The 21,654-nt window shown below is 41.7% G+C and overlaps 2 protein-coding genes across 5 annotated transcripts; one reads left to right on the top strand and one right to left on the bottom strand.

The window, feature by feature from the left end:
* Nucleotides 1-1,064: 1,064 nt before the first annotated feature.
* LOC139456374 (zinc finger protein ZFP2-like) lies at nt 1,065-14,696 on the bottom strand. 4 transcript variants are annotated; one of them, XM_071238028.1, is made up of 7 exons: nt 14,521-14,696; nt 9,723-9,782; nt 8,794-8,887; nt 7,537-7,613; nt 6,486-6,680; nt 5,201-5,450; nt 1,065-3,420 (listed from the first exon to the last, which is right to left on the bottom strand). In XM_071238028.1, the coding sequence occupies exons 2-7, from the start codon at nt 9,732-9,734 to the stop codon at nt 2,060-2,062; spliced, it is 1,989 nt and encodes a 662-aa protein (XP_071094129.1). In that variant the 5' UTR covers nt 9,735-9,782; nt 14,521-14,696; the 3' UTR covers nt 1,065-2,059. The 4 variants fall into 4 exon arrangements, with proteins under 4 accessions (XP_071094129.1, XP_071094130.1, XP_071094131.1 ...); XM_071238029.1 differs by having other exon boundaries at nt 14,564-14,696; XM_071238030.1 differs by lacking the exon at nt 8,794-8,887.
* A 794-nt stretch (nt 14,697-15,490) lies between these two features.
* LOC139455644 (glutamine synthetase-like) lies at nt 15,491-21,363 on the top strand. Its single transcript, XM_071237200.1, has 2 exons — nt 15,491-15,912; nt 19,957-21,363. The coding sequence occupies exons 1-2, from the start codon at nt 15,762-15,764 to the stop codon at nt 21,129-21,131; spliced, it is 1,326 nt and encodes a 441-aa protein (XP_071093301.1). The 5' UTR covers nt 15,491-15,761; the 3' UTR covers nt 21,132-21,363.
* Nucleotides 21,364-21,654: the final 291 nt, after the last annotated feature.

The raw sequence follows: 21,654 nt of genomic DNA, 5'->3' as shown, positions 1-21,654 counted from the left end.
TTAAAAGATAATGTGACATGTGAATCGACACATACTTTTTATTGTTTCCAAATCCCACATCAAAACATTCTTAAACAGTTAAGTAATGCCCCATGATGGATCCACATTGTTGACATGTTTACCATAAGCACACAACAACAATACTGCTGCCCAACTACATAGTAAATATATCCAGTGTGAATATTCATGTAAAGGTGAATTCTGCAACACTGTTGGAATAACAGCAAAATTAGCAAACTAATCAAAATCAGATCTTGTACTCTTCATCAAATGGTCAAAATCTGGGGACACCTCCATACAAGCTTGTGCACGGTGAGAACACTGTGACCGCCCAATCAAAAGAAGGATGCGTGAGTTTTTGAGGCAATTTGACGTCAGGTTTCTTAAACAGTTCCGCTTAATTTTTACCTACTTCATTCAAAACTTTTCATCTCCGCCAAAGAAAACTACCACTGAACATCCATAGTAACCCTTTTGGGTGTGAATGCCATGCCATGGCGCTCACAATATCAGGAGGTATAAAATCTCCACAACAATACAAAGGCCTGGTATTATTTTTTTCGCATTCAGATTTTCTCAATTGAATTCATTTTCGAGATACAGACATCAGACATGCTTGTCTGATTGCTGCGGAGACTCGTCCCGAGGGTTTAGAAGCCTTGATGCCAATTGGTTGATGAGAAAGTTCAACTGATGGGACCTCCTATGGATGTGTCCCTAGATCTTCAAGCAGAGGTACCATCTCGGAGATAAGAGGTGATTTTAATGTCATTGGTAAGATTACATCAGGATACCCTGTGCACAGCACAGTAGTAAATCAGAGGTGAAGTGAGATGAAATGGGGTTTAACGTCGCATCCAAGATTATTGCACTTATATATCGACGTGTGTGTGTGTGTGTGGTGTGTGGTGTGTGTGGGGTGTGGGTGTGGGGTGTGTCTGTGTGTGTGTGTGTGTGTGTGGGGTGTGTCTGTGTGGGTGTGGGGTGTGTGTGGGTGTGGGGTGTGTCTGTGTGTGTGTGTGGGGTGTGTCTGTGTGTGTGTGGTGTGTGTGTGGTGTGTGTGTGGGGTGTGTCTGTGTGGGTGGGTGTGTGTGGGTGTGGGTGTGTGTGTGTGTGGGTGTGTGTGTGTGGGTGTGTGGCTGCTTGTACTAGTCCGGACTGATGCAGATTTATAGTGCTAGCCCACTGAGATACCGTGCTGCAGTTTAACATGAATACCCCACTCAGACACAGTATACTTGGTCCGAGCCGACCAGTCCTTGTTTTAGCCCCTTTATGCTGAACGCCAGACAGGGTAACAACAAGTACCCTTTTTAACGTCTTTTGGTATGACGTGGCCAGGGATCGTACCCCGGACCTTCTGCTCTAACGGCGGACGTTCTACCCCTAGACCACGGAGGCGGTCCTAGTAAATCAGACATTGGATGAACTGGACCTTCTCAGTCTCTTACTGCACAACAGTCACTGTACAGACTTTGCTGTCACCACTGGTTCCACTCATGTCTCGCTGCAGGAGAATGCAGCGCTTGATTTCAGGAACTTGGTTGATCTTGCTCCAGCTGCATGTTTAACATGAAAACCTAGTTGCACTAGACAAAACCAGGTTGCACCCTGTCCCATAAAAATGTCAAGTGTTGAAACATGGGCCACTTCGCTGCCAGTGTCACATGAAATATCATGTATTGCTGTAAAATGTAATAGGAAGCTCCCAATAGGAACATGTGCACACAATCTTTAAGAACCCACTGTTCGATGATGTCAAGCCCACGAAAGCATGACAAACTACACAAAACACAGGGATTAGTGATGTAGTAAGGTAAATAAAACTTTGAGGTATTGAGTGTTCAAAGATAAACATTATGTGAACAAGCAAGGGTTTATCAGACACAAATATAAATTTATTTTACATGCACATGGAGCATGTAGAAATAAATATTAGGCTGCATTTTTCAATAATAGGTTTCTCTAGTGCATGTTTTATTTAGCTAATTCGAGCCCTGAATGGATATTTCAATGGACTTTTAACATTTTCTCAATAATAAATCTTGACTCGACCACATCAACTGTGAGACCGCATGTGTGTCTGCAGGTTCCCTGACTGTGTAAAGGCTTTTCCACATTGATTACACTTATATGGCCGAACGCCACTATGAGATCTCATGTGTACATGCAGGTGACTTGATGTTGTGAACGCCTTCTCACACACAGTGCACTGATGAGGCCGAACTCCGGTGTGGCATCTCAAATGTTTCTGCAAGCCGCCAGAATCTCCAAAGGTTTTCTCGCACACAGGACACTGATAAGGCTTTTCACCACTGTGACACCTCATGTGTCTCTGCAGGTCACCAGATGTTGTAAACGCCTTCTCACACTCACTGCACTGATAAGGCTTGACTCCGCTGTGACACCTAATGTGTCTTTGAAGGTCGCTTGATTTTGAAAAGGCTTTGCCACACTCGTTACATGGAAAAGGCTTGACACCAGTGTGACTCCGCTTGTGTGTCTGCAGGTTACCTGACTGTTTAAAGGACTTACCACACACTGTACATTGATAGGGCCGGACTCCAGAATGACACATCATGTGTTTCTGAAGGTAGCTTGACAGTGGAAATGCTTTCCCACACTCGGTACATTCAAAAGGCTTGTCTCCGCTGTGACACATCATATGTGCTTGAAGGTTACTTGGCCGCGTAAACGTCTTCTCACACTCGGTACACTGATGAGGCTTGACATCACTGTGACACCTCATGTGCGACGTCAGGTCACTTGACGTTGTAAACGCCTTCCCACATTCGCCACACAGGTAAGGCTTAATGCTACTGTGACTCTTCATGTGTGACTTCAGGTCACTTGTTTCTGAAAATGCTTTCCCACACTCGCTACATTTATAAGGCTTGACACCTATGTGACACCTCAAGTGCTTTTGCAAGTAGCATGATCGTGTGAATGTTCTCTCACACTCTGTACACGGATAAGGTCTCGCTCCACTGTGGAGTATAATGTGTCTTTGAAGGTCACTGGATTGTGTAAACGCCTTCCCACACTCACCACATGGAAAAGGCCTAACTCCACTGTGGTATTTCATGTGCATCTTAAGGTGACTTGATTGTTTAAATTCCTTCCCACACTGGCCACACTGATATCGCCGGACTCCCCCCGAACCCTCCTTGTGTTTCATGGGATCCTTCAGTGCTCCCTCACATCCAGTGCTGCCCACATTTCCATTCTCATTGTAACCATGGTTACTGCTCTGTATCTGGTTTTCTATTTCCTTTCCAATGTCACAGCTAGTAACACCCTGAGTGTTCACTATGAACCTCAACTGAGCTGTCAGTTTTCCTCCATGCATCTTCTTCAGATGTTTCCACAAAAACATCACAGATGAGAACCCCAGGTCACATCTGTCACATGGGTAGGTATCTGGAAAGACAATTTACAAAATATATACTGGTACACCACTGGCGCAGAAAAGATAATGAGCTTATTTAGCTGGGTATTTATCCATGATATCAGGAAAGAAAATAAATAAAGAGAAATTTGTATTTCTGTTACCATCAGTACAAGTGGGTGAGTGGGTGGGTGAGTTTGGGTTAACGCCGCTTTGAGTGTGGGAGTGAGTTTGATTTTATGCCGCTTTTAGCAATATTCCAGCAATATCATGGCAGGGGACACCAGAAATGGGCTTCACACATTGTACCCATGTCGGGAATCGAACCCAGGTCTTTGGTGTGACGAGCAGACGCTTTTACCACTAGGCTACCTGACTGCCCCAACGCCCAGTAATATCATAGTATGTCAGCTTAATTTCAGTTACAGTGATCCCTCGCTACAACGCTACCTTTGGGGTCCACATAACTGATGAGCGTTATAGATGATCAGCGGTTTAATAAACGTCTAGTCACAGGTGGTAGACGACCAACAAAACAGTATACATGCTCTGCCTACCGAACACGATCTACGTTGCACGTTTCAGAGTTTAAAAAAAGATTAGAATAGAAGTTGTTTATGATTCATAGTGTAAAAAAAGATTTATTTAGTATTTATATGCACTTTAAAAAAACCACATTGCATCCCTTCAGCGAAATTCAGGTGAATAAACAGGTATAACAAACTTCGTCAATAAAAGTATGAATTTTGATATAAAACATCACTAGACATGATGATTTACCATTTAAAATGTATTTCCTGCTCTCCAAGGCATTGTTTTATATGCAGAGATTAAGATTACCGTGTGTATTTTCTCATAAACTAAGCCGGAAAATGAAATCAGCTATGCACACGTTTCCTCCCATTCTACCAGTGATTCAGTACAAATGTACCAAACTTCAAAGAATTTTGATGCAATGGCCAGAAGAAATTGTATCTGAAATTATTTTTTTATCAGGAATAATATATTCCAATATCGTGTTATTTTAGTTGGAGCTTCCACCATATATATACTTAAAATTATAAGAACCATAAGCATAGCACTTTGGTACGGGTGGTATGCAGGATATTTCTTTTTACATATGGAACATTTTGACCAGTCACCGTAGGGACTTCCCGTGCTACATGCATTTTGATTGCGAAAACGTTATGTTGACATTTAATAGTCAAACTGCCTCAAATATGACTTTTAGCGAGTCATGGTACGGCATTTATGATATGTGTATCCATTCTCTTGCAACTAAAATTTATTTCAAGGCGTCAATAGCGGTAAACTGACCGTGGTTGCTGTAAATAATGGTGAGTTATGCGATTTACCGATCACTTCGCATTCGATTTCGCCAAAATTTTTGTAAACATTATCATAATTATTGAATGAAATATTGAATATAATTAATAAAAAATATTGCAAACATTGGTCCAGATAAACAATGAACAATTTGTTTATAAGCAGATATTATGATAATAGGATTAAATTGCATACTTGAAGTCTTCAGTTCGGATTTGTTGACTGGTACTTCAGGTGTTACGTGATCATCTGAATATTGCGTAATGCCAAAATTTCAAACAATATCGCGATGGCTTGCAACTAGTCAGGACAGGCCATCACATGTAACAGATTATTCTTTCAGTAAGTGCTGTGATTGCTGGTGTACTATACTGAACCAAAAAAGTTAGGGATATATTTGGGAATATCTTTTTAGTTTATTTAAATCTGTACGAATATATATTATTATCTCTAATTTGTTTGTTCAGTATATATTGAGAGGGGTACCTTGACTCTGTGGTAGCTTAAATTGTCTCTTGATACCAAGGTTCCTTGCATACTTGTGTCCATACCAGACAAGCAGCTCAGAACCAACACAAATCTTCTTGTATACTTTGTAGTAGATATGACCATTGTATTGAAATGGTGTCAGATTCTGTTCTTCTTCTGTGCGAGCACAATTGACATATCTCATCCAGTTGGCTGTGTGGCAGTTTTGTCCATCTACAAAGTGGGAAGGTTGTCCATCTGCATAGATCTGAAAAATAGAAATAGGAAACTCCAATAATATCAGCTTAATATTGGAGAGAGTGACAAATGTTACAGATTTGGTGTTCATAACATCTGCTCGTGTAAACTTTTATACATGCTTCCTGAATCATCCTAGTTCTAGCAAATCTTTGAGAGAGTGAATGACCCTGGACTGACAATAATTATGATATGAATAACCTCAGAACATATCAGCACATACTGTGTGTCATCCTAAATCAAATATAATGTCCCCTCAATTTGAACTTTAATATATTAGCCAGTATCCACATAAATCATAGGTGAAATGGGTTTAAAGCCACTTTGTAAAGTATTTCAGAGGGAGGAGTGAGTGAGTATGGTTTTACGCCGCTTTTAGCAATATTCCAACAATATCACAGCGGGGGACACCAGAAATGGGCTTCACACATTGTACCTATGTCGGGAATCAAACCCGGGTCTTAGGCGTGACGAGTGAATGCTTAAACCACTAGGCTACCCGAACGCCCCTTCAGAGGGAGGACCCAAGTGATGCAGGTCGTGGATGTTTACCACTTTGGTGAAACCCATGAGCACGCATGTGGTGCTGACAAACCTACAAACAGAATCTGGACAAATCTTGGATTCAAACCCAAGGTCATAAGTTTCTGTCACACCTAAGGGAAGCAACTCCGCACAGCAAATTGTGGTGCCTGTAGGGCTGGGAAAACTAAACCACCTGACACAATGTAGTGAGGATCTTTTATTATAAAACAAAGTGTAGCATTCTAGCAAAGGCAGTCACACAATTGCGTAAGTGAGTTGGGTTTAATGTCGGGGGAAAGCTCGACGTTTACCACTTCGGTGAAACCCACGAGCACGGGTATGGTGCTGACAAACCTAGAAACATAATCGGGCTGAACCAGGATTCAAACCCACAATCATAGGTCTCTGGCGTGCCCAAGGGACACAAATCTGCACAGTGAATCGCAATGCCTTAGATGACTGGGCCACTCGTGCCCCCTAGTCACACAGATATTCAGCAGCCTTCAAATATAGCACCTACTTGCCAGCTGTATCCTGATCCATGAGCAGTGTCCTCATCGTTGACGACTACTCCCTCATACGGCCCAAAGCAGGTGCGTGGATCAAAGTCCTGATACGCCCAAACTCCAAGACCAGCGCCTGGGATTTCAGACTCTTCAATCTCCAGACCAACAGGCAATGTTTTCCATGCTCTGTCCACACTTCCTGGTGTTTCCTGAAATATTGACCAAAATGACAATGTTGTCGTTCCACGTCAACTAATTGAATATGCCACTTACAAATAACCACTCACATCTGCATGGCAGTACTTAAACAATTACTGTAAACAGCTTTATTTCTGCGCCGTTAAAATATTGCGAATACCACACCAAAGACAATACTGCAACGAGATATTTTTGCGAGTTGCCGTGTTGAGATGACACCTCGATTACCAAACAATAGACAGCTTCTCTCCGAAGCTAGTTAATCTGAGTTGGCCGGAAAGTTGACCAGTGTCATGAAACCGATTCACGCAAGATGGCTTGTTTCCTGTGTGGACAAAATTGCAAAGGACACTGACGCAATCAAGCCAGGTTGGAAGAAGGCAGGATTACTGTGAGGTAACAGTGACACTAATTGGTCTGTTTACACTGTCATTTGTGATGTATTGTGTGACCATTCTGCATTCATTTGTGTTTTTAAATTATAAAGTAACTTGTGGTTCTGGTTGATTATTTCAACATTTGTTGACGCGTTGCAATGAATAAAGTATGTATGTATTATTTATACTTATTTTTGCGTTTTTAATTTTTGCGATTGAGTCTCGTTCGCAAAACTCGCAATAATAAAACGGTCGCAAAAAATTCCCTGTTTACAGTATTGACAATGGCTGGATTCACTGTCATTGGGGTTGTGAGAAAACAAAAATGTGAAAAGGAGACCTTTTGCAGAAATTATCATACAGTTCGTCTAGTGATTGTTTAATGTTGACAAATCGTAATGCAATCTGCAGATTTGTGTTTTATCTCCAGTGGAATATGATCAAATCTGCTGTGGAGTGTCAATTATCAACATAATGAAATAGTGTATACCTGTATGTCTGCCACCATGAGAAGAGGTCCATGTACGGAACAGTCCCCTTCATACTCCTTGTTGCAGTCCTCACAATCTGATGTACACACAAACACTCATGACACACAATTTGACAAAGACAGCATTAAGCATTTTAATACTGAAACACATATTTAAGACTAGAGATTATACGCATAGGACTGATGTGTGAGTGAGTGAGTGAATGAGATTATGTGATGTCCACAACTAAAGATTTCACTATTACACAATTCCTTCTCAGTGAGGCTGAGAACTTCAACCCTCCAATATCACTAACTGCAGCTTTATACACATGTGTGCCAACACTGTCCAACATCTTTTGCCAATACACTTATTGTCTCCAGTAACGACGTCCCAAAGTGTTCTCCCTGTTTGCACATCATCGCAGCCAACTCACAAAAACATCACAATATCACAATACAGACCTAAGTATTGCGACATACTGCAATATAAAACTCCAGGTAATATATAGTATATCACATACTGCAACTTTAACCACTGGTCTTAAGCCCTAGTCAAGCAAAAATTGTCTAGTGCACTTAGTTTATGAGACAAATTCGGATTAGGATACTCGTAAGATTTTGAAACCGACAGATATAAGTTTTGTTTGTTGTATAACGCTGCACTCAGCAATATTGTAGCTATATGACAGCAATCTGTAAATAATCGAGTCTAGACCAGACAATCCTGTGATTAATATCATGAGCGTTGATCTACGGAATTGGGATCGATGACATGCATCAAACCAAGTCAGCGAGCCTGACCATCCGATCTTGTTAGTCGCCTCTTACGACAAGCATAGTCACCTCTTACGACAAGCATGGTCGCCTTGTATTCGGAAGCATGGGTTGCGTAAGACCTATTCTACCCCGGATCTTCACGGGTCACAAAAAGATGGTGTGTGATAGGTTAAAAGATAAGGTGACGTGTGAATTGACACATACTTTATATTGTTTCCAAATCCCACTTCAAAACATTCCTAAACAGTTAAGTAAGCATAGGATGCTGAAGACCAATTCTAACCCAGACCTTCATGACTGCTAAAAGCCATGTGGACTAATCCCTTCATCATGTTTATAGTATGTAAGAGTCAGCTACCCCGCAGTCAGCAAACTTGAGCTATATCATGGTAATCAGTAAATAGGGTGAGATACTACTCCACCATGTTCACCCCATAATCATGGTAATCATACCTCTATCACTGACTATGTTTTTTCATGACTGGCCATGTTACTTACACAGGAAACGGTTGTCACCCGGCACCTCAACGTCCATGTAGTTCTTCTGGAGTATCACACACTTTGGAAAAGATGGACTACCTTCACCTGGCTCCTGTGTCATCAGAAAGTCAGAGACTGCAGGAGAACCTATTTGTTCCCGATATGCCAGACATAATGGACGTATGTGACTCTGAGTTAACATCTATATCATTAAATGCATATTAGTTCTGTTGTCAGATTGATGTCCATAATCATGATAATACAACCTTTGCAAGACCAATTTATGTTCTTGTTTTCTGACATATAAGCATTTTGTCATGAAGATGTTAAAGAGTTGACCTTCTATTCTGTGACAGTTCTAATGTGACAAGAATGGACGAAAAGGTTGTCACAATGTTACAGGTGTGACCTCAGTTGTATGTCAACAGCGTCCCGTATAAAGCCACCCCCAAGGCAGACAATTATTGTCACTTGTGTTAAAAAAAATTGAGGTTTGCTGGCCATGTATGGATGAAGTAGTTTCGTGTTTAGCACAACAAACATCACAGAGGGAGAACCTTAATATTGTAATCTGTAAGCATTGGTGAGCAGTAAAGTTTGCACGAAGTTTAACAGGCAGTTCCAAAAGGAGAAAATAATGGTCATCGTATGATGGCATTGCGTAAGCATTATTAAACAAATGTGGTCGTGTGAGCACCTGACAGCTAAACAACCATTGTGTGGTGTAACTGCTGTTCACATTCAGAAACCATGTGTATGAGTATCATGATCTAAACAAACACACAAACATCCAAATTGTGAGCTGTGAATAAACATGCACATTAAGAGGTAATCTGAAATCATGAGAACCAGGGGAATGGATTCAGGGTTTAACTTAGGCTTACTGAATGCAAGCCCTGGAGATATGGAGGATGGCCTCAAAATACACTAAATATATAGTTACTTACATGGTAGTCCATCTTCAAAGTTCAAATCCCAACAAAAGTAGCAAACAGCTATTTGAAGATCTGAAAGAAAAAGTAATGATGAGACTTTGGTAAAGAAAATCAGACCACAAGAAAACAGTTGGCAAAAACAACACACTGATATGTTTCAAATTACTTTGTTTGCAGGATACAAGCAAACAGGATGAATCACAAATATTTCTGAGAAAATGATGACAGCTTTCTAGAATGACTTTGCTTCATTTCTTCACCACATCAATTAAAAAAATTCAATTCAAAGAAAAGGCATGTGGGACATAAATATTTCTTCTGTGGTATTCCTTTTTGGGTGCAGATGTACTGGGGCTCAGAAACGACTCGCTGTATACAATATCAACAGTGTAATGGTGCACCCTTCATGATGATCATTTGGGACAGTATGTTTTCTAGATACAGAAGTCAAACATGCTAGTCTGGATGCTTCGGTCACTGGTTTCAAGAATTTAGAAGCCTCATTGCACCTTGCAACGTTAGAAATTGGCGCTAGTCCTGTAGTCCTTGCCAAATTGCCCAATAGTTAAGATATCATAAGGAGTAGTAGAAATTTGCCATTTTTAAGGATTTTGCTATATTTTTACATTATAAGGACTAGTGAATTAAAATGTTAGTTTCTACTGCTGCCCTGGCTGTTGAGGATTCTCCTCTGACACAGCCTCCTATGGGAGAGACCTCACAGCTTCACACACAGAGGCATAATACTGGAGTAAGAGATTTGACTTTAATCATCTAGAATAAAACATAGTCTACTGACTTGCCATGCCTGAAGCATATGAAGGAAACTATGTATGGTGAGGAGTAAGTCAGAGATAGATTTACAGTTTTACAAATAATTTATGCTATGTCGTTGGGGGAATGCAGAAGTGTGTCGTAAATCTTACCCCAAACAGGGGCTGATTTTGTAACCAAATATCCTACAGCAGCCAGTTTGACATACACATGATATCGTTGGTTGGTTGGTTTGTTGTTTTACGACACACTCAGCAATATTCCAGCTGTAAATAATCGAGTCTGGACCAGACAATCCAGTGATTGATATCATGAGCATCGATCCATGCAATTGGGATCGATGACATGCATCAACCAAGTCAGCGAGCCTGGCCACCCGATCCTGTTAGTCGCCTTTTACGACAAGCATAGTCACGTTTTACGGCAAACATGGGTTGCTGAAGATCTATTCTTCCCCAGATCTTCACGGGACTCGAATATCAGTGACAGCAAATAAGAAGCATTGAAATATCTTGAAAGAATGCTATAAGCCAACAACATGCTGTTCATGAGGTTTACTGGTGCATGTACCATAGTTATCTGCTCCACATTCAACTGACATTCCCACGTCAAACTTAACCACACAATCAATCTCATACACTCTAACCATGCTAACACACACCATCATTCACCACATTTTCATGCACACATGTAATCTTGACAGTCTCCCTTATGTGAACAGTAACTATATTCCCTAGAGAATTTTTTTTCATCACACCGGTGAGAGCAGTGGGTTGTCTGCATGCGAGACATGGCTGACACTAGCCGAATGTACGTATGACCGATACATGTATAAATGTATCATGACTCAACTTCTCACTGCTCCATCAGTTTACACCTTGCTCCAGTCACCAAACAACACACTGATCCATACTGAGAGCTAGAGTTGCTGGGTGGCCAGGGCTCTTGTCAACTGAGTTGCTATATGTGAGAGTAAATATGTTCACCCAGACCATTTGTACAGGGGGAATCGATACACTAGGAGTAGGGCTGGGACGGGTAACTCGGGTACTCGGGTCGGGTGGTTCCTGAGTAGGACATAGATCCCCACAGGACTACCCAGACCTGTGGTTAGTCACGTGATATATTGTTTAATGGCAAAAATTATCTAGAACTTCCATGGTTACACTATAAGTGACTAGTGTATGAATTTATTTGACTATACACCCATTCCTTCTGACTTTATATGTTTGAATAGAGATAAAACTTCAGTCAACTTTAAATGACCAGATCGTTTTCTATGACCATCTAAATACATTTTGCCAGGGCTACAGTTAAACTATCCCCAACCAGACATTTGTACCTACCTCTTGAGACCTACAGCGGGTACCCGGGTAGGGTCGGGTAACAGTGGGGTGGGTACGCGGGTAGGGTTGGGTAACAGTGGGGTGGGTACCCGGGTAGGGTCGGGTATCAGTGGGGTGGGTACCCGAGTAGGGTCGGGTAACAGTGGGGTGGGTACGCGGGTAGGGTCGGGTAACAGTGGGGTGGGTACGCGGGTAGGGTCGGGTAACAGTGGGGTGGGTACCCGAGTAGAAAATGTGGACAAGTCTGCCACTAGTGTCCCTCTATTGATCAATGAAGTACATGTTATGATACCTGTTTACATGGCAGTATTAGTGAGTGAGTGAGTTGGGTTTAACGCTGCTTTAACAGTATTCCAGTTACATCGCGGCTTGTCAGCTTGATGTGGGAGGAAAGCCCAGTGTGATGCAGGTTTCAGACGTTTACCACTTCGGTGAAACCCACGAGCACGGGTATGGTGCTGACAAACCTATAAACATAATCGGGGCGAACCGGGACTCGAACCCACAATCATAGGTTTCTGGCATGCGCAAGGGCCGCAACTCTGCACAGCGAATCGCGGCGCCTTAGACGACTGGGCCACCCGTGTCCCTACACGTCAGTATTAACAGAACCAACCATCACCAGACAATACAATTTTAACACATAACATTCATTTGTATAGAAAACAAAGTTAGCTTAGATAGCCCTGTGCTGATTGTTTGGCATAAAGACAACACAATTAACAATGTTCTGATGCTGCTGAGTGTCAGTCTACACCTGGCATATTTTACACAAGAATAACTTTCTCATGATTTATTTTTTATTGATAAACATATATATTTTTAAATTTTGAAATGTCAGGATAGCGTTTAACACCAGATTGTATTCCCTAGTCTTTCTGTGTTGACATCAGACTGATCGTCTTCACTCGGTAGATCTTCCTCACTTTCCTCGCTGCGGTCAAGAATATTTTGACAAACCACTGGCTCATATCGATATGGATAAATATGTGTGAGGTCATTGATCAGAAATTCAAAGTTTTCATTGATGTCATTGTCAGGTGATGCTATGGTGAACACTCGTAATCTACCAAACTCAATACAGAAACAGTGTCGTCTGCAAGTAAACCCTCTTCAATGATGTCAGGTCACATGATGACAATTTTGCTTATTAACCCTGACAGTTTCCAGAATAGGAGTAGGTTGTATTTTTTTTAACAAATTTTGCCTTTAAATTTTTTTCTCTCAAGAAAGTTATTATAATATGCCTTATAAATGATTTAATACCATATTGATAGTTTACTGTAACTCTCTTCTTCAGAATGTCATAACAAGAAATGGTATACATACAATCAAATGTGTTCTGGAGTTTGTAACAATGTTAATGTTAGCCAACTCTCTCACTTATACCTTTTGGTAACAATAAGGAAAAAACATGATCTAAACTATGTGTTTTAAAGTTCATACCTCACAATTTTTTATCCAGGGACATTGACAGTAGTACTAATGGTAGACGGTCTAAATAATCATATATCCTCCTGTTATGGATTTTCGAGCCCTGAGATATTTCATTACGTGTCCAATAACAATCCCACCATTTATTTCTGTTTACACTTGGATGGTCAAATGACCATGTCATGTTAATTTTATAGTGATGCCTTGTTGAGCTAGATGAGTCAACCATGCAAGCGCCCTCTTGTTACCGTCACGTTGTTGAGCCCCTCCATTACAGTCAAGTTAAAAAGAGCATGGTCAGTCACACGATATTACAGACAGGAAATTTACAAACAGCAGCCGATAAATCGTCGGTGCATAAGATTTTTCTGATGCAAAATTATCTTCAAATGAATATTAATTAAAATGTGCATCAGTTAAAAAGTAAGTTTTGGGGTATATTTTCATTACTTATCGAATATCTTTTGTGTCGCTTAATTCGTTCTAAGATAACTTCAGCGGCAAGGGGCGAACAATTTGATTTCTTCAGTGGACTTTGAAGCGTCCACCTTAATTACATAATTAAACTCGTGGTCACATATTGTTTAGCGGATCGAAGAGAGGTAAGGCTCGCAAACATATATGAAGTGGGGATACAAAGTGTAACATGATGATAATGTTCCAAGCTTATGGCAACTATATACATTCACAAATTGTCTAGATTCTAATGGTGTTTCTGCTGATACTCAAAATGATTTTATAACAGTGTTTTCCGAATGGTTTCGTCTTCGTTTTAAGAGTTTTGAACATGAAGTTGGAAATTAAACCGTTTTAATGTCAATAATTGAGAAAGAATGGCAGTATCACAGATATCATTTCATGATCAGCTGCGATGTCAACAACAGTTGGTTGGTTGGTTGGTTTGTTGTTTGACGCCGCACTCAGCAATATCCCAGCTATATATATGATGGAGGTCTGTGAATAATCGAGCCTGGACCAGACAATCTAGTGATTAATATCATGAGCATCGATCCACGCAATTGGGATCGATGACATGTATCCACCAAGTCAGCGAGACTGACCACCCGATCTCGTTAGTCGCCCTTTACGACAAGCATAGTCGCCTATTACGGCAAGTATGGGTTGCTGAAGACCTATATTCTACCCCGGAATCTTCACAGGTCGCCAACAACAGAACAACGTGAGAAAGGGGCTTGAACAGAGAACTAGAAAGGGTCTTGAAAAGAGAACTAGATCTATACTGTGAATTAACTTACGGTTAGGGCACGGTGCTAATTAAATGTGCGCCCACTTAAGTGCCTTTCTGTTCATCCTCTTTCTATCATTGTAACAGTATCTGTCTCATGTTTCTCGTGGTTTGTGCCCTGAACACTTTGTTACTTTGTGTCGAATCTGCTTCCGGTACTAACGCTGTTAAGAGTTTATTCCTTGATGTCATTTACCAATCACTGTGAGGAGTTTACACCCGACTCTTCGGGTCGCTTCTGATGTAGACTGACAAGCCCCTCACAGCGATAGCCCGTTCGCGGAGCTCTCTATACTATGTTACCGAGAGTGTAACGAAGGTTCACGCGCTGGAAAGGAGCTTGGTTCCCGTAACGACCTTCACCTTTACATTTCACATTCGTCACCATTCGCCCCTTTCCGTAACCTGCTATTCGGCTTGTCCCGGAATAACACAAGTTGGTCACGAATGGGGAGAAATGTGCTGTTGAGTGACTTGATGCCGTCTCATTTCTAACGGGGCATTGATCTTAATCAATTGAAGAATTAAGAAATGAATTAAAAGAATTTGTATTGTTGTATATATGTATATCATGTCAATATCCGGGGTTATTTCATACAGACTTTATTGGGTACATCAAAGAAGCACATGCTTATCACAACATGCGGATAATCTGTCGGCATATAAGAGAAACCGGCTAATGGGACGACCCCCCGTAAAACTACGTTTCGCAACGTAGCGACCAGAAGCGGGGTACACCTTGAGTCCACAATTTCGTAAACCCTCACTCATTGCCATGTTCCGACATGGCGATTCAAATGCGGAATATTTGTTCTATGTATTATCTACCCGACCTCGTTCACAAGATTATACATGTAGATCGCAAAGATCGAATTGATCGATGATTGGTATGTAATAATAAGTATAGCGGCTAGTTTCAAACAGAGGAACTTCGGTCCCAAATTATCTTTTTACACGTGTTTTTTTCCCTATTTCACAACACCATGACATTGAATATTGCACAACCTGTTCAGCCCGTACAAATAAGCCTGACCTACTTAACACGCCACAGTTCAGCTGAATATAGAGAAACTAGATCACAGCGTCTCTTGTCGGGGGACTATACATGTACGTACAGCGCAAACTTGGAGACGGTAAGCAACCACTGGCAAGTCGGACTGATCTTGTGCCGTTACTTTTACCCACACAACCGTCACTCGTAAGAAGCATTCTGCAACACAGTAGTGAATTGGTTGATTCTTCAAAGTGACAATGTCCAAGCTGGAAGAGGTAAAAAAAGAGATAGCCAAATACGACTACGTCCGACTGTCCCTGTGCGACCTGAACGGCACGTATCGTGGCCAACTGGTGGCGGGACATCATGCAGCGAGTTACTTGGAAGACGGGCTAAATTTGTTTGAAGGTAAGGCTGCCGTATAACTGCTTTACAATTGCTGGCTTGCGCTGTGGAGGCCTGACGACGTTGTTGTTGATGTCGATAGAGTTTATTGGGTATGACTGATCAGTTGACTAATTGATTTTGTATTGTAGTACATGATTTGGTTGGTTGGTTTGTTGTTTAACGCCGCACTCAGCAATATTCCAGCTATATGACGGCGGTCTGTAAATAATCGAGTCTGGACCAGACAATCCAGTGATTATTATCATGAGCATCAATCCACGCAATTGGGATCGATGACATGCATCAAACAAGTCAGCGAGCCTGACCACCCGATCCCGTTAGTCGCCTTTTACGACAAGCATAGTCGCCTTTTACGGCAAGTATGGGTTGCTGATCTTGAAGACTTATTCTATCCCGGATCTTCACGGGTCTGTAGTACATGAAGTAATAATGTCGAGGTTGTGATATTGGACTATATACATTAGCAATGTACGATGTGTAGGTAATGTTGGTGTATATAAAGTGATGATGTTGAATGTCGAGGTTGTGATGTCGGACTATATACATTAGCAATGTACCATGTATAGGTTATGTTGGTGTATATTACGTGATGATGTTGAATGTCAGGGTTGTGATGTCGGACTATAGAAAGTGATGATATTGAATGTCGAGGTTGTGATGGACAATATAAAGTGATGATGTTGAATGTCGAGGTTGTGATGTCGGACCATAGAAAGTAATAATGTTGGATGTGAGTGAGTGAGTATAGTTTTACGCCGCTTTTAGCAATACCAGAAATGGGCTTCACACATTGTACCCATGTCGGGAATCGAACCCGGGTCTTCGGCGTGACGAGCGAACGCTTTAACAACTAGGCTACCCGCCCACACCAAATGTTGGATGTACATGTCGAGGTTGTGGTGTCGGACTATATACATTAGTAATGTACGATGTCGGTGTATATAAAGTGAGTGATTGAGTATTTACGCCGCTTTTAGCAATATCACGGTGGGGGATACAAGAAATGGGACTTCACACATTGTACCCATGTTGGAAATCGAGCACGGTCTTCGACGTGACGAGCGAACGCTTTAACCACTAGGCTACCCGACCGCCCCGTAAATAAGTAAAGAAGTTGGATGTACATGTTGCATGTCGAGGTTGTGATGTCGGACTATAGAAAGTGATGATGTTGAATGTCGAGGTTGTGATTTTGGACTATAGAAAGTAATGATGTTGCATGTCGAGGTTGTGATGTCGGACTATAGAAAGTGATGATATTGAATGTCGAGGTTGTGATGTCGGACTATAGAAAGTGATGATGTTGCATGTCGAGGTTGTGATGTCGGACTATAGAAAGTGATTATGTTGAATGTCAAGGTTGTGGTGTCGGACTATATAAAGTAATGATGTTGCATGTCGAGGTTGTAGTGTCGGACTATAGAAAGTGATGATGTTGCATGTCGAGGTTGTAGTGTCGGACTATAGAAAGTGATGATGTTGCATGTTGAGGTTGTGATGTCGGACAATTGAAAGTGATGATGTTGCATGTCGAGGTTGTAGTGTTGGACTATAGAAAGTGATGATGTTGCATGTCGAGGTTGTGGTGTCGGACTATAGAAAGTGATGGTGTTGCATGTTGAGGTTGTGATGTCGGACAATTGAAAGTAATGATGTTGCATGTCGAGGTTGTAGTGTCGGACTATAGAAAGTGATGATGTTGCATGTTGAGGTTGTGATGTCGGACAATTGAAAGTAATGATGTTGCATGTCGAGGTTGTAGTGTTGGACTATAGAAAGTGATGATGTTGCATGTCAAGGTTGTGTTGGACTATAGAAAGTAATGAGTGAGCGAGTTAACGCCGCTTTTAACAGTATTCCAGTTATATCACGACATGTCAGCTTTATGTGGAGGAAAGCCCGAAGTGATGCAGGTCTCAGACGTTTACCAGTTCGGTGAAACCCACGAACACAGATATGGTGCTGACAAACCCAGAAACATAATCGTGGAGAACCGGGATTCGAACCCACGATCATAGGTTTCTGGCGTGCCCAAGGGCCGCAACTCTGCACAGCGAATCGCGGCGCCTTAGACGACTGGGCCATCCGTTCCCCCAGAAAGTAATGATGATGATTGTCGAGGTTGTGATGGACTGTATAAAATGATGATGTTTGAATGTCGAGTGATATCGGTGCATATAAAAGTAGGAAAATATGTCCGATTCGAAGGTTGTCATGTCGGGGGTTTACACTCAAGTTGGTCCCTTTAGCAGCGACTCACCTGCTACTCCTTAAGCGACTGCAAATAATATTCACAGACAGCGGGAATCGAACTTTTGTTTTTGGTTTCGAATTCCCAACGTCTCTGTTGACTGCCCTAAACATATTTGACAATGATACACAAAACAATATAACATATCTATATCGCCCCCTTGAACCAATCTCCCGAGGTGCTCTTGTTCAAAGCTCTTACTCAATAGTATTCAATTGTAGACAAAGTGCCTTTTACAGAAAGCAAAATCTGTTTCTATGTCTTTCAAATATTTATGCATACACTAAAACATCACTCGTAGAAAAACTCGCTTAAACCGTAGCTAGCTTTTTGGTAGGATTTGTTAATTCATAAGTACTGATTTTAATACAAACACCTGAAATATAATACCTCATAAATTACATCAAGAGGGGACCAAATACCCTGCCGATCAAAAGAATGTATGCCTTGTAAGCTTGTGAACACCTTGGCTAAAAGAAACTGAATTTAAGTTGAAACTAATGTCCCAAACACACCCGACATCATCAAACTGTTAGAATATCGTGTATTTTTAGAATAAATATTCTTCGTGAATTTTGTAGAAAACACGATTTTTAATGTTAGCGCGAGATGAAAATGCAAAGAAGGTAAAAAACTCAAGCAGTTGAGAGAGAGCCACGGCAGACCACTGCACAGGCCCTCCATATGCTCACATGACATCGTAGGCGGGGGAGTCAATTTAACACACTAACCTGCCGACCAACGTATAGCAGCTTGAACGTCTAAAAGGCCTGAAAGGTTGAAATTCAAAATACATTATGAATGAAAATTGAACACTGTCTCACTTTCTTTTTATGAGCAGTCCAAGTCGATGTATACTTTCTTTTGATCAGTAGTTTAGATTACAACATTTTTGTATATCGATTAACTAAATATCTCCCCAAACGACGCCAAAAGAATATGAATTATAACATAAGGTAGAGCATCTTCCCGAGGCAAGAGAGTTCACTGACTTTAAAAGTCCAGTTTCCACCCTTGCCGAACTAGGCTGGAATTCCCGGGCTCGATCGTAGCGCCACCAGTGGCTATTACTAGTTATGTCCCTTCTAAACCTCTCCTATGGACCAATCAGATTCCTCCTCTCGTATCACTTGCGTTTGCTTCACACAAAATGGTGGCGCCCAGTCAGGACGATCTGATCGATAATCAAGATCTATATCGTAATAAAACGGGTCTTACATCACGAAATGCATCAAATCATGTGAGCACCTTAATTAAAAACATGAAAAGATTTGGAAAATATCTGCTGACAACGAGTTGGCGCTGTACATGATTTGCAAATCCTGCAATCGACTTAAATCTGCAAGACAGTTTACGAACCGAATTTCGATTTCGGTGCGCGATTTTGATTGGACTATGCATAGACGCGTTACTCTAGCCAAAATGTAACTCCATAACACCAGCCTAGTTCGGCAAGGGTGGAAACTGGACTTGTATAGTCAGTTTACTCTCTTGCCTCGGGAAGATGAAGGTAGAGGTGTTTCCGACTCTTGAACTACCGGTACCTCGCTCGGCACGTTCCCAGGTAATTCACAGGTCAGAAACACCTTTACTTTTGTCATTTTCGAAAACACAAGGTAACGATGCCCCTAAATGAAAATAAAAACATGCCCCATGAGCATTCCGGGTGAGGATTGGTCCCCTATGCTGGTCGTAAAAGGGTGCTTAAGTGATCGGCTGAATCTCCAGAATCCCCACATCGCCCTTGTTTTCAATGAATTATGTTCATGTTATCATATCTATCTACATTGCAGGGGTCCTGTTAGCTGGTCCGAGAACAGAAAAAGTTTTCATTGATCATCCGAAGAACCACAACTTTGGCAGCATGTTGAGCTATCCCGACCTTGACACACTGCGGCCGGTCCCTTGGGTTGCCGGTGGGGTCAAGGTCGCTGAAATGTTGTGCGAGTCTCGGTGGAAGAAGGGCGGTGTTCCCCAGGAAGCGTGTCCACGATACGTTGCTCGGAGACAACTGAAGAGGTTAGACGATCTTGGATACAAATTGTATTCGGGATATGAAATTGAATTCAAAATGATGCATAGGGAGACCATGGAACCCGTTTTTTACGGCCAAGACGCATACAGCCAGAGGTTACTAAACAAGCAGTGCAGCACTTTACTTCACTTTGACAAAAACTTCAGAGGATCTAACATCGATGTAGAACGGTACCACCCCGAGTTTGGATCTGGGCTGTTTGAAGCCGTGACCAAACCAAAATATGGCATAGAGTGCCCGGATATGGTCTTAAACTTGAAGCAGGGTCTCATGGAGATGTCGGATATGAAAGATGTCATTATCACCTTCATGTCGAAACCGGAACTCGACAACAAACCGACAGGAATTGGTGCCCATTTTAATTTTTCACTCTGGAACCAATCTGGAGACAGCCTTTTCTATGATGCTAGCGCCCCTGATAAGCTATCTGTTATTGCCAAGCAGTGGATTGCTGGCATCATAAAGCACAGTAGAGCTCTGTGCGCTTTTACCAGCCCTACTGTCAACTGCTACAGGCGACTTCATCAGCCATTTTTCCCTTCAGCTATTTACTGGGATATAGAAAATCGTGAGTCATGCTTCCGAATAAAAAATGATGGTCCTTCGGCTACATACATCGAGAACAGGCTGCCCAGTGGAAAGAGCAACCCTTACCTCGTTGTGGCGTCTACCATCGCCGCTGGACTTGATGGGGTAATCAACAAACTGGAGTGTCCACCCCCGGGGAAGACAGAGAACGCCAAGACCCTCCCCACCTCCCTGTCGGAAGCTCTGGAAGAATTGGAACAGGATGAGGCATTGGTGGATGCCCTTGGCAGCGAACTTGTCACGTGGTTCGTGAAATGCAAGAGAGATGGGGAGATTGCCAAGTATAAAGACTTGAAGACAGACGAGGAACGATTTGTTTTAGAGAAAGAGGTCTATTTTCTGTGACGTAAAAATGTCATCTAAAAAAAATTACCATCCTAATGCGCTAAGATGATAGATAATATTTCTCTACATGCCAACATCGTATGGCAGAAGTCCTTCTGTACGGTGCCCGGCAACAACACATACTTTCTATGCGAAAGAGTGGCGGCTGCTACCGGTAGAGCAGTACACCCCTTTCGCGAACACCTGGAGTCATCGCTAATTTTCATTGGTCCATTCATATAATTTCCCCCGCCATCTTACAATTTACGTTGAATGGAATTTGTTTCGTCGAATAAATCGAGACTGGATATTCACCCTTCGTTGACGTTTTATATATAATGACGTGTGTATACCTGTTGAATTTAGCCTCGGTCCTTTATTAGCCAATTGTTACTTCTGATAAGGCTTACCTTATTTTCTCATGAACAGCGTGCATTGCTACACAACCACCGTCTACAAAAGTGGCATCGTGTTCACGGTTGTAAATTTGTGTGAATTACCCATAAGAATATCACTTGTCAGGGACAGGGCGTTCCGTTTATAA

Source organism: Haliotis cracherodii, unplaced genomic scaffold, assembly GCF_022045235.1.
Source record: "Haliotis cracherodii isolate W230 unplaced genomic scaffold, xgHalCrac1.p SCAF_11, whole genome shotgun sequence".
In the NCBI taxonomy this organism is placed as follows: Eukaryota; Metazoa; Mollusca; class Gastropoda; order Lepetellida; family Haliotidae; genus Haliotis; species Haliotis cracherodii.
The sequence above is the reverse complement of the archived record's forward strand: the minus strand, read 5'-3'. Positions and strand labels throughout refer to the sequence as shown.

Excerpts from the sequence above, each read along its gene's own strand:
- LOC139456374 (XM_071238028.1), bottom strand. Across the intron at positions 7,614-8,793 it reads GGGTGACAACCGTTTCCTGT|ATTGTGAGGACTGCAACAAG; the intron begins GTAAGTAACATG and ends TGTGTACATCAG. Across the intron at positions 5,451-6,485 it reads GATCAGGATACAGCTGGCAA|ATCTATGCAGATGGACAACC; the intron begins GTAGGTGCTATA and ends TCTATTTTTCAG.
- LOC139455644 (XM_071237200.1), top strand. The coding sequence starts at position 15,762 with ATGTCCAAGCTGGAAGAGGTAAAAAAAGAGATAGCCAAATACGACTAC. Across the intron at positions 15,913-19,956 it reads CGGGCTAAATTTGTTTGAAG|GGGTCCTGTTAGCTGGTCCG; the intron begins GTAAGGCTGCCG and ends TCTACATTGCAG.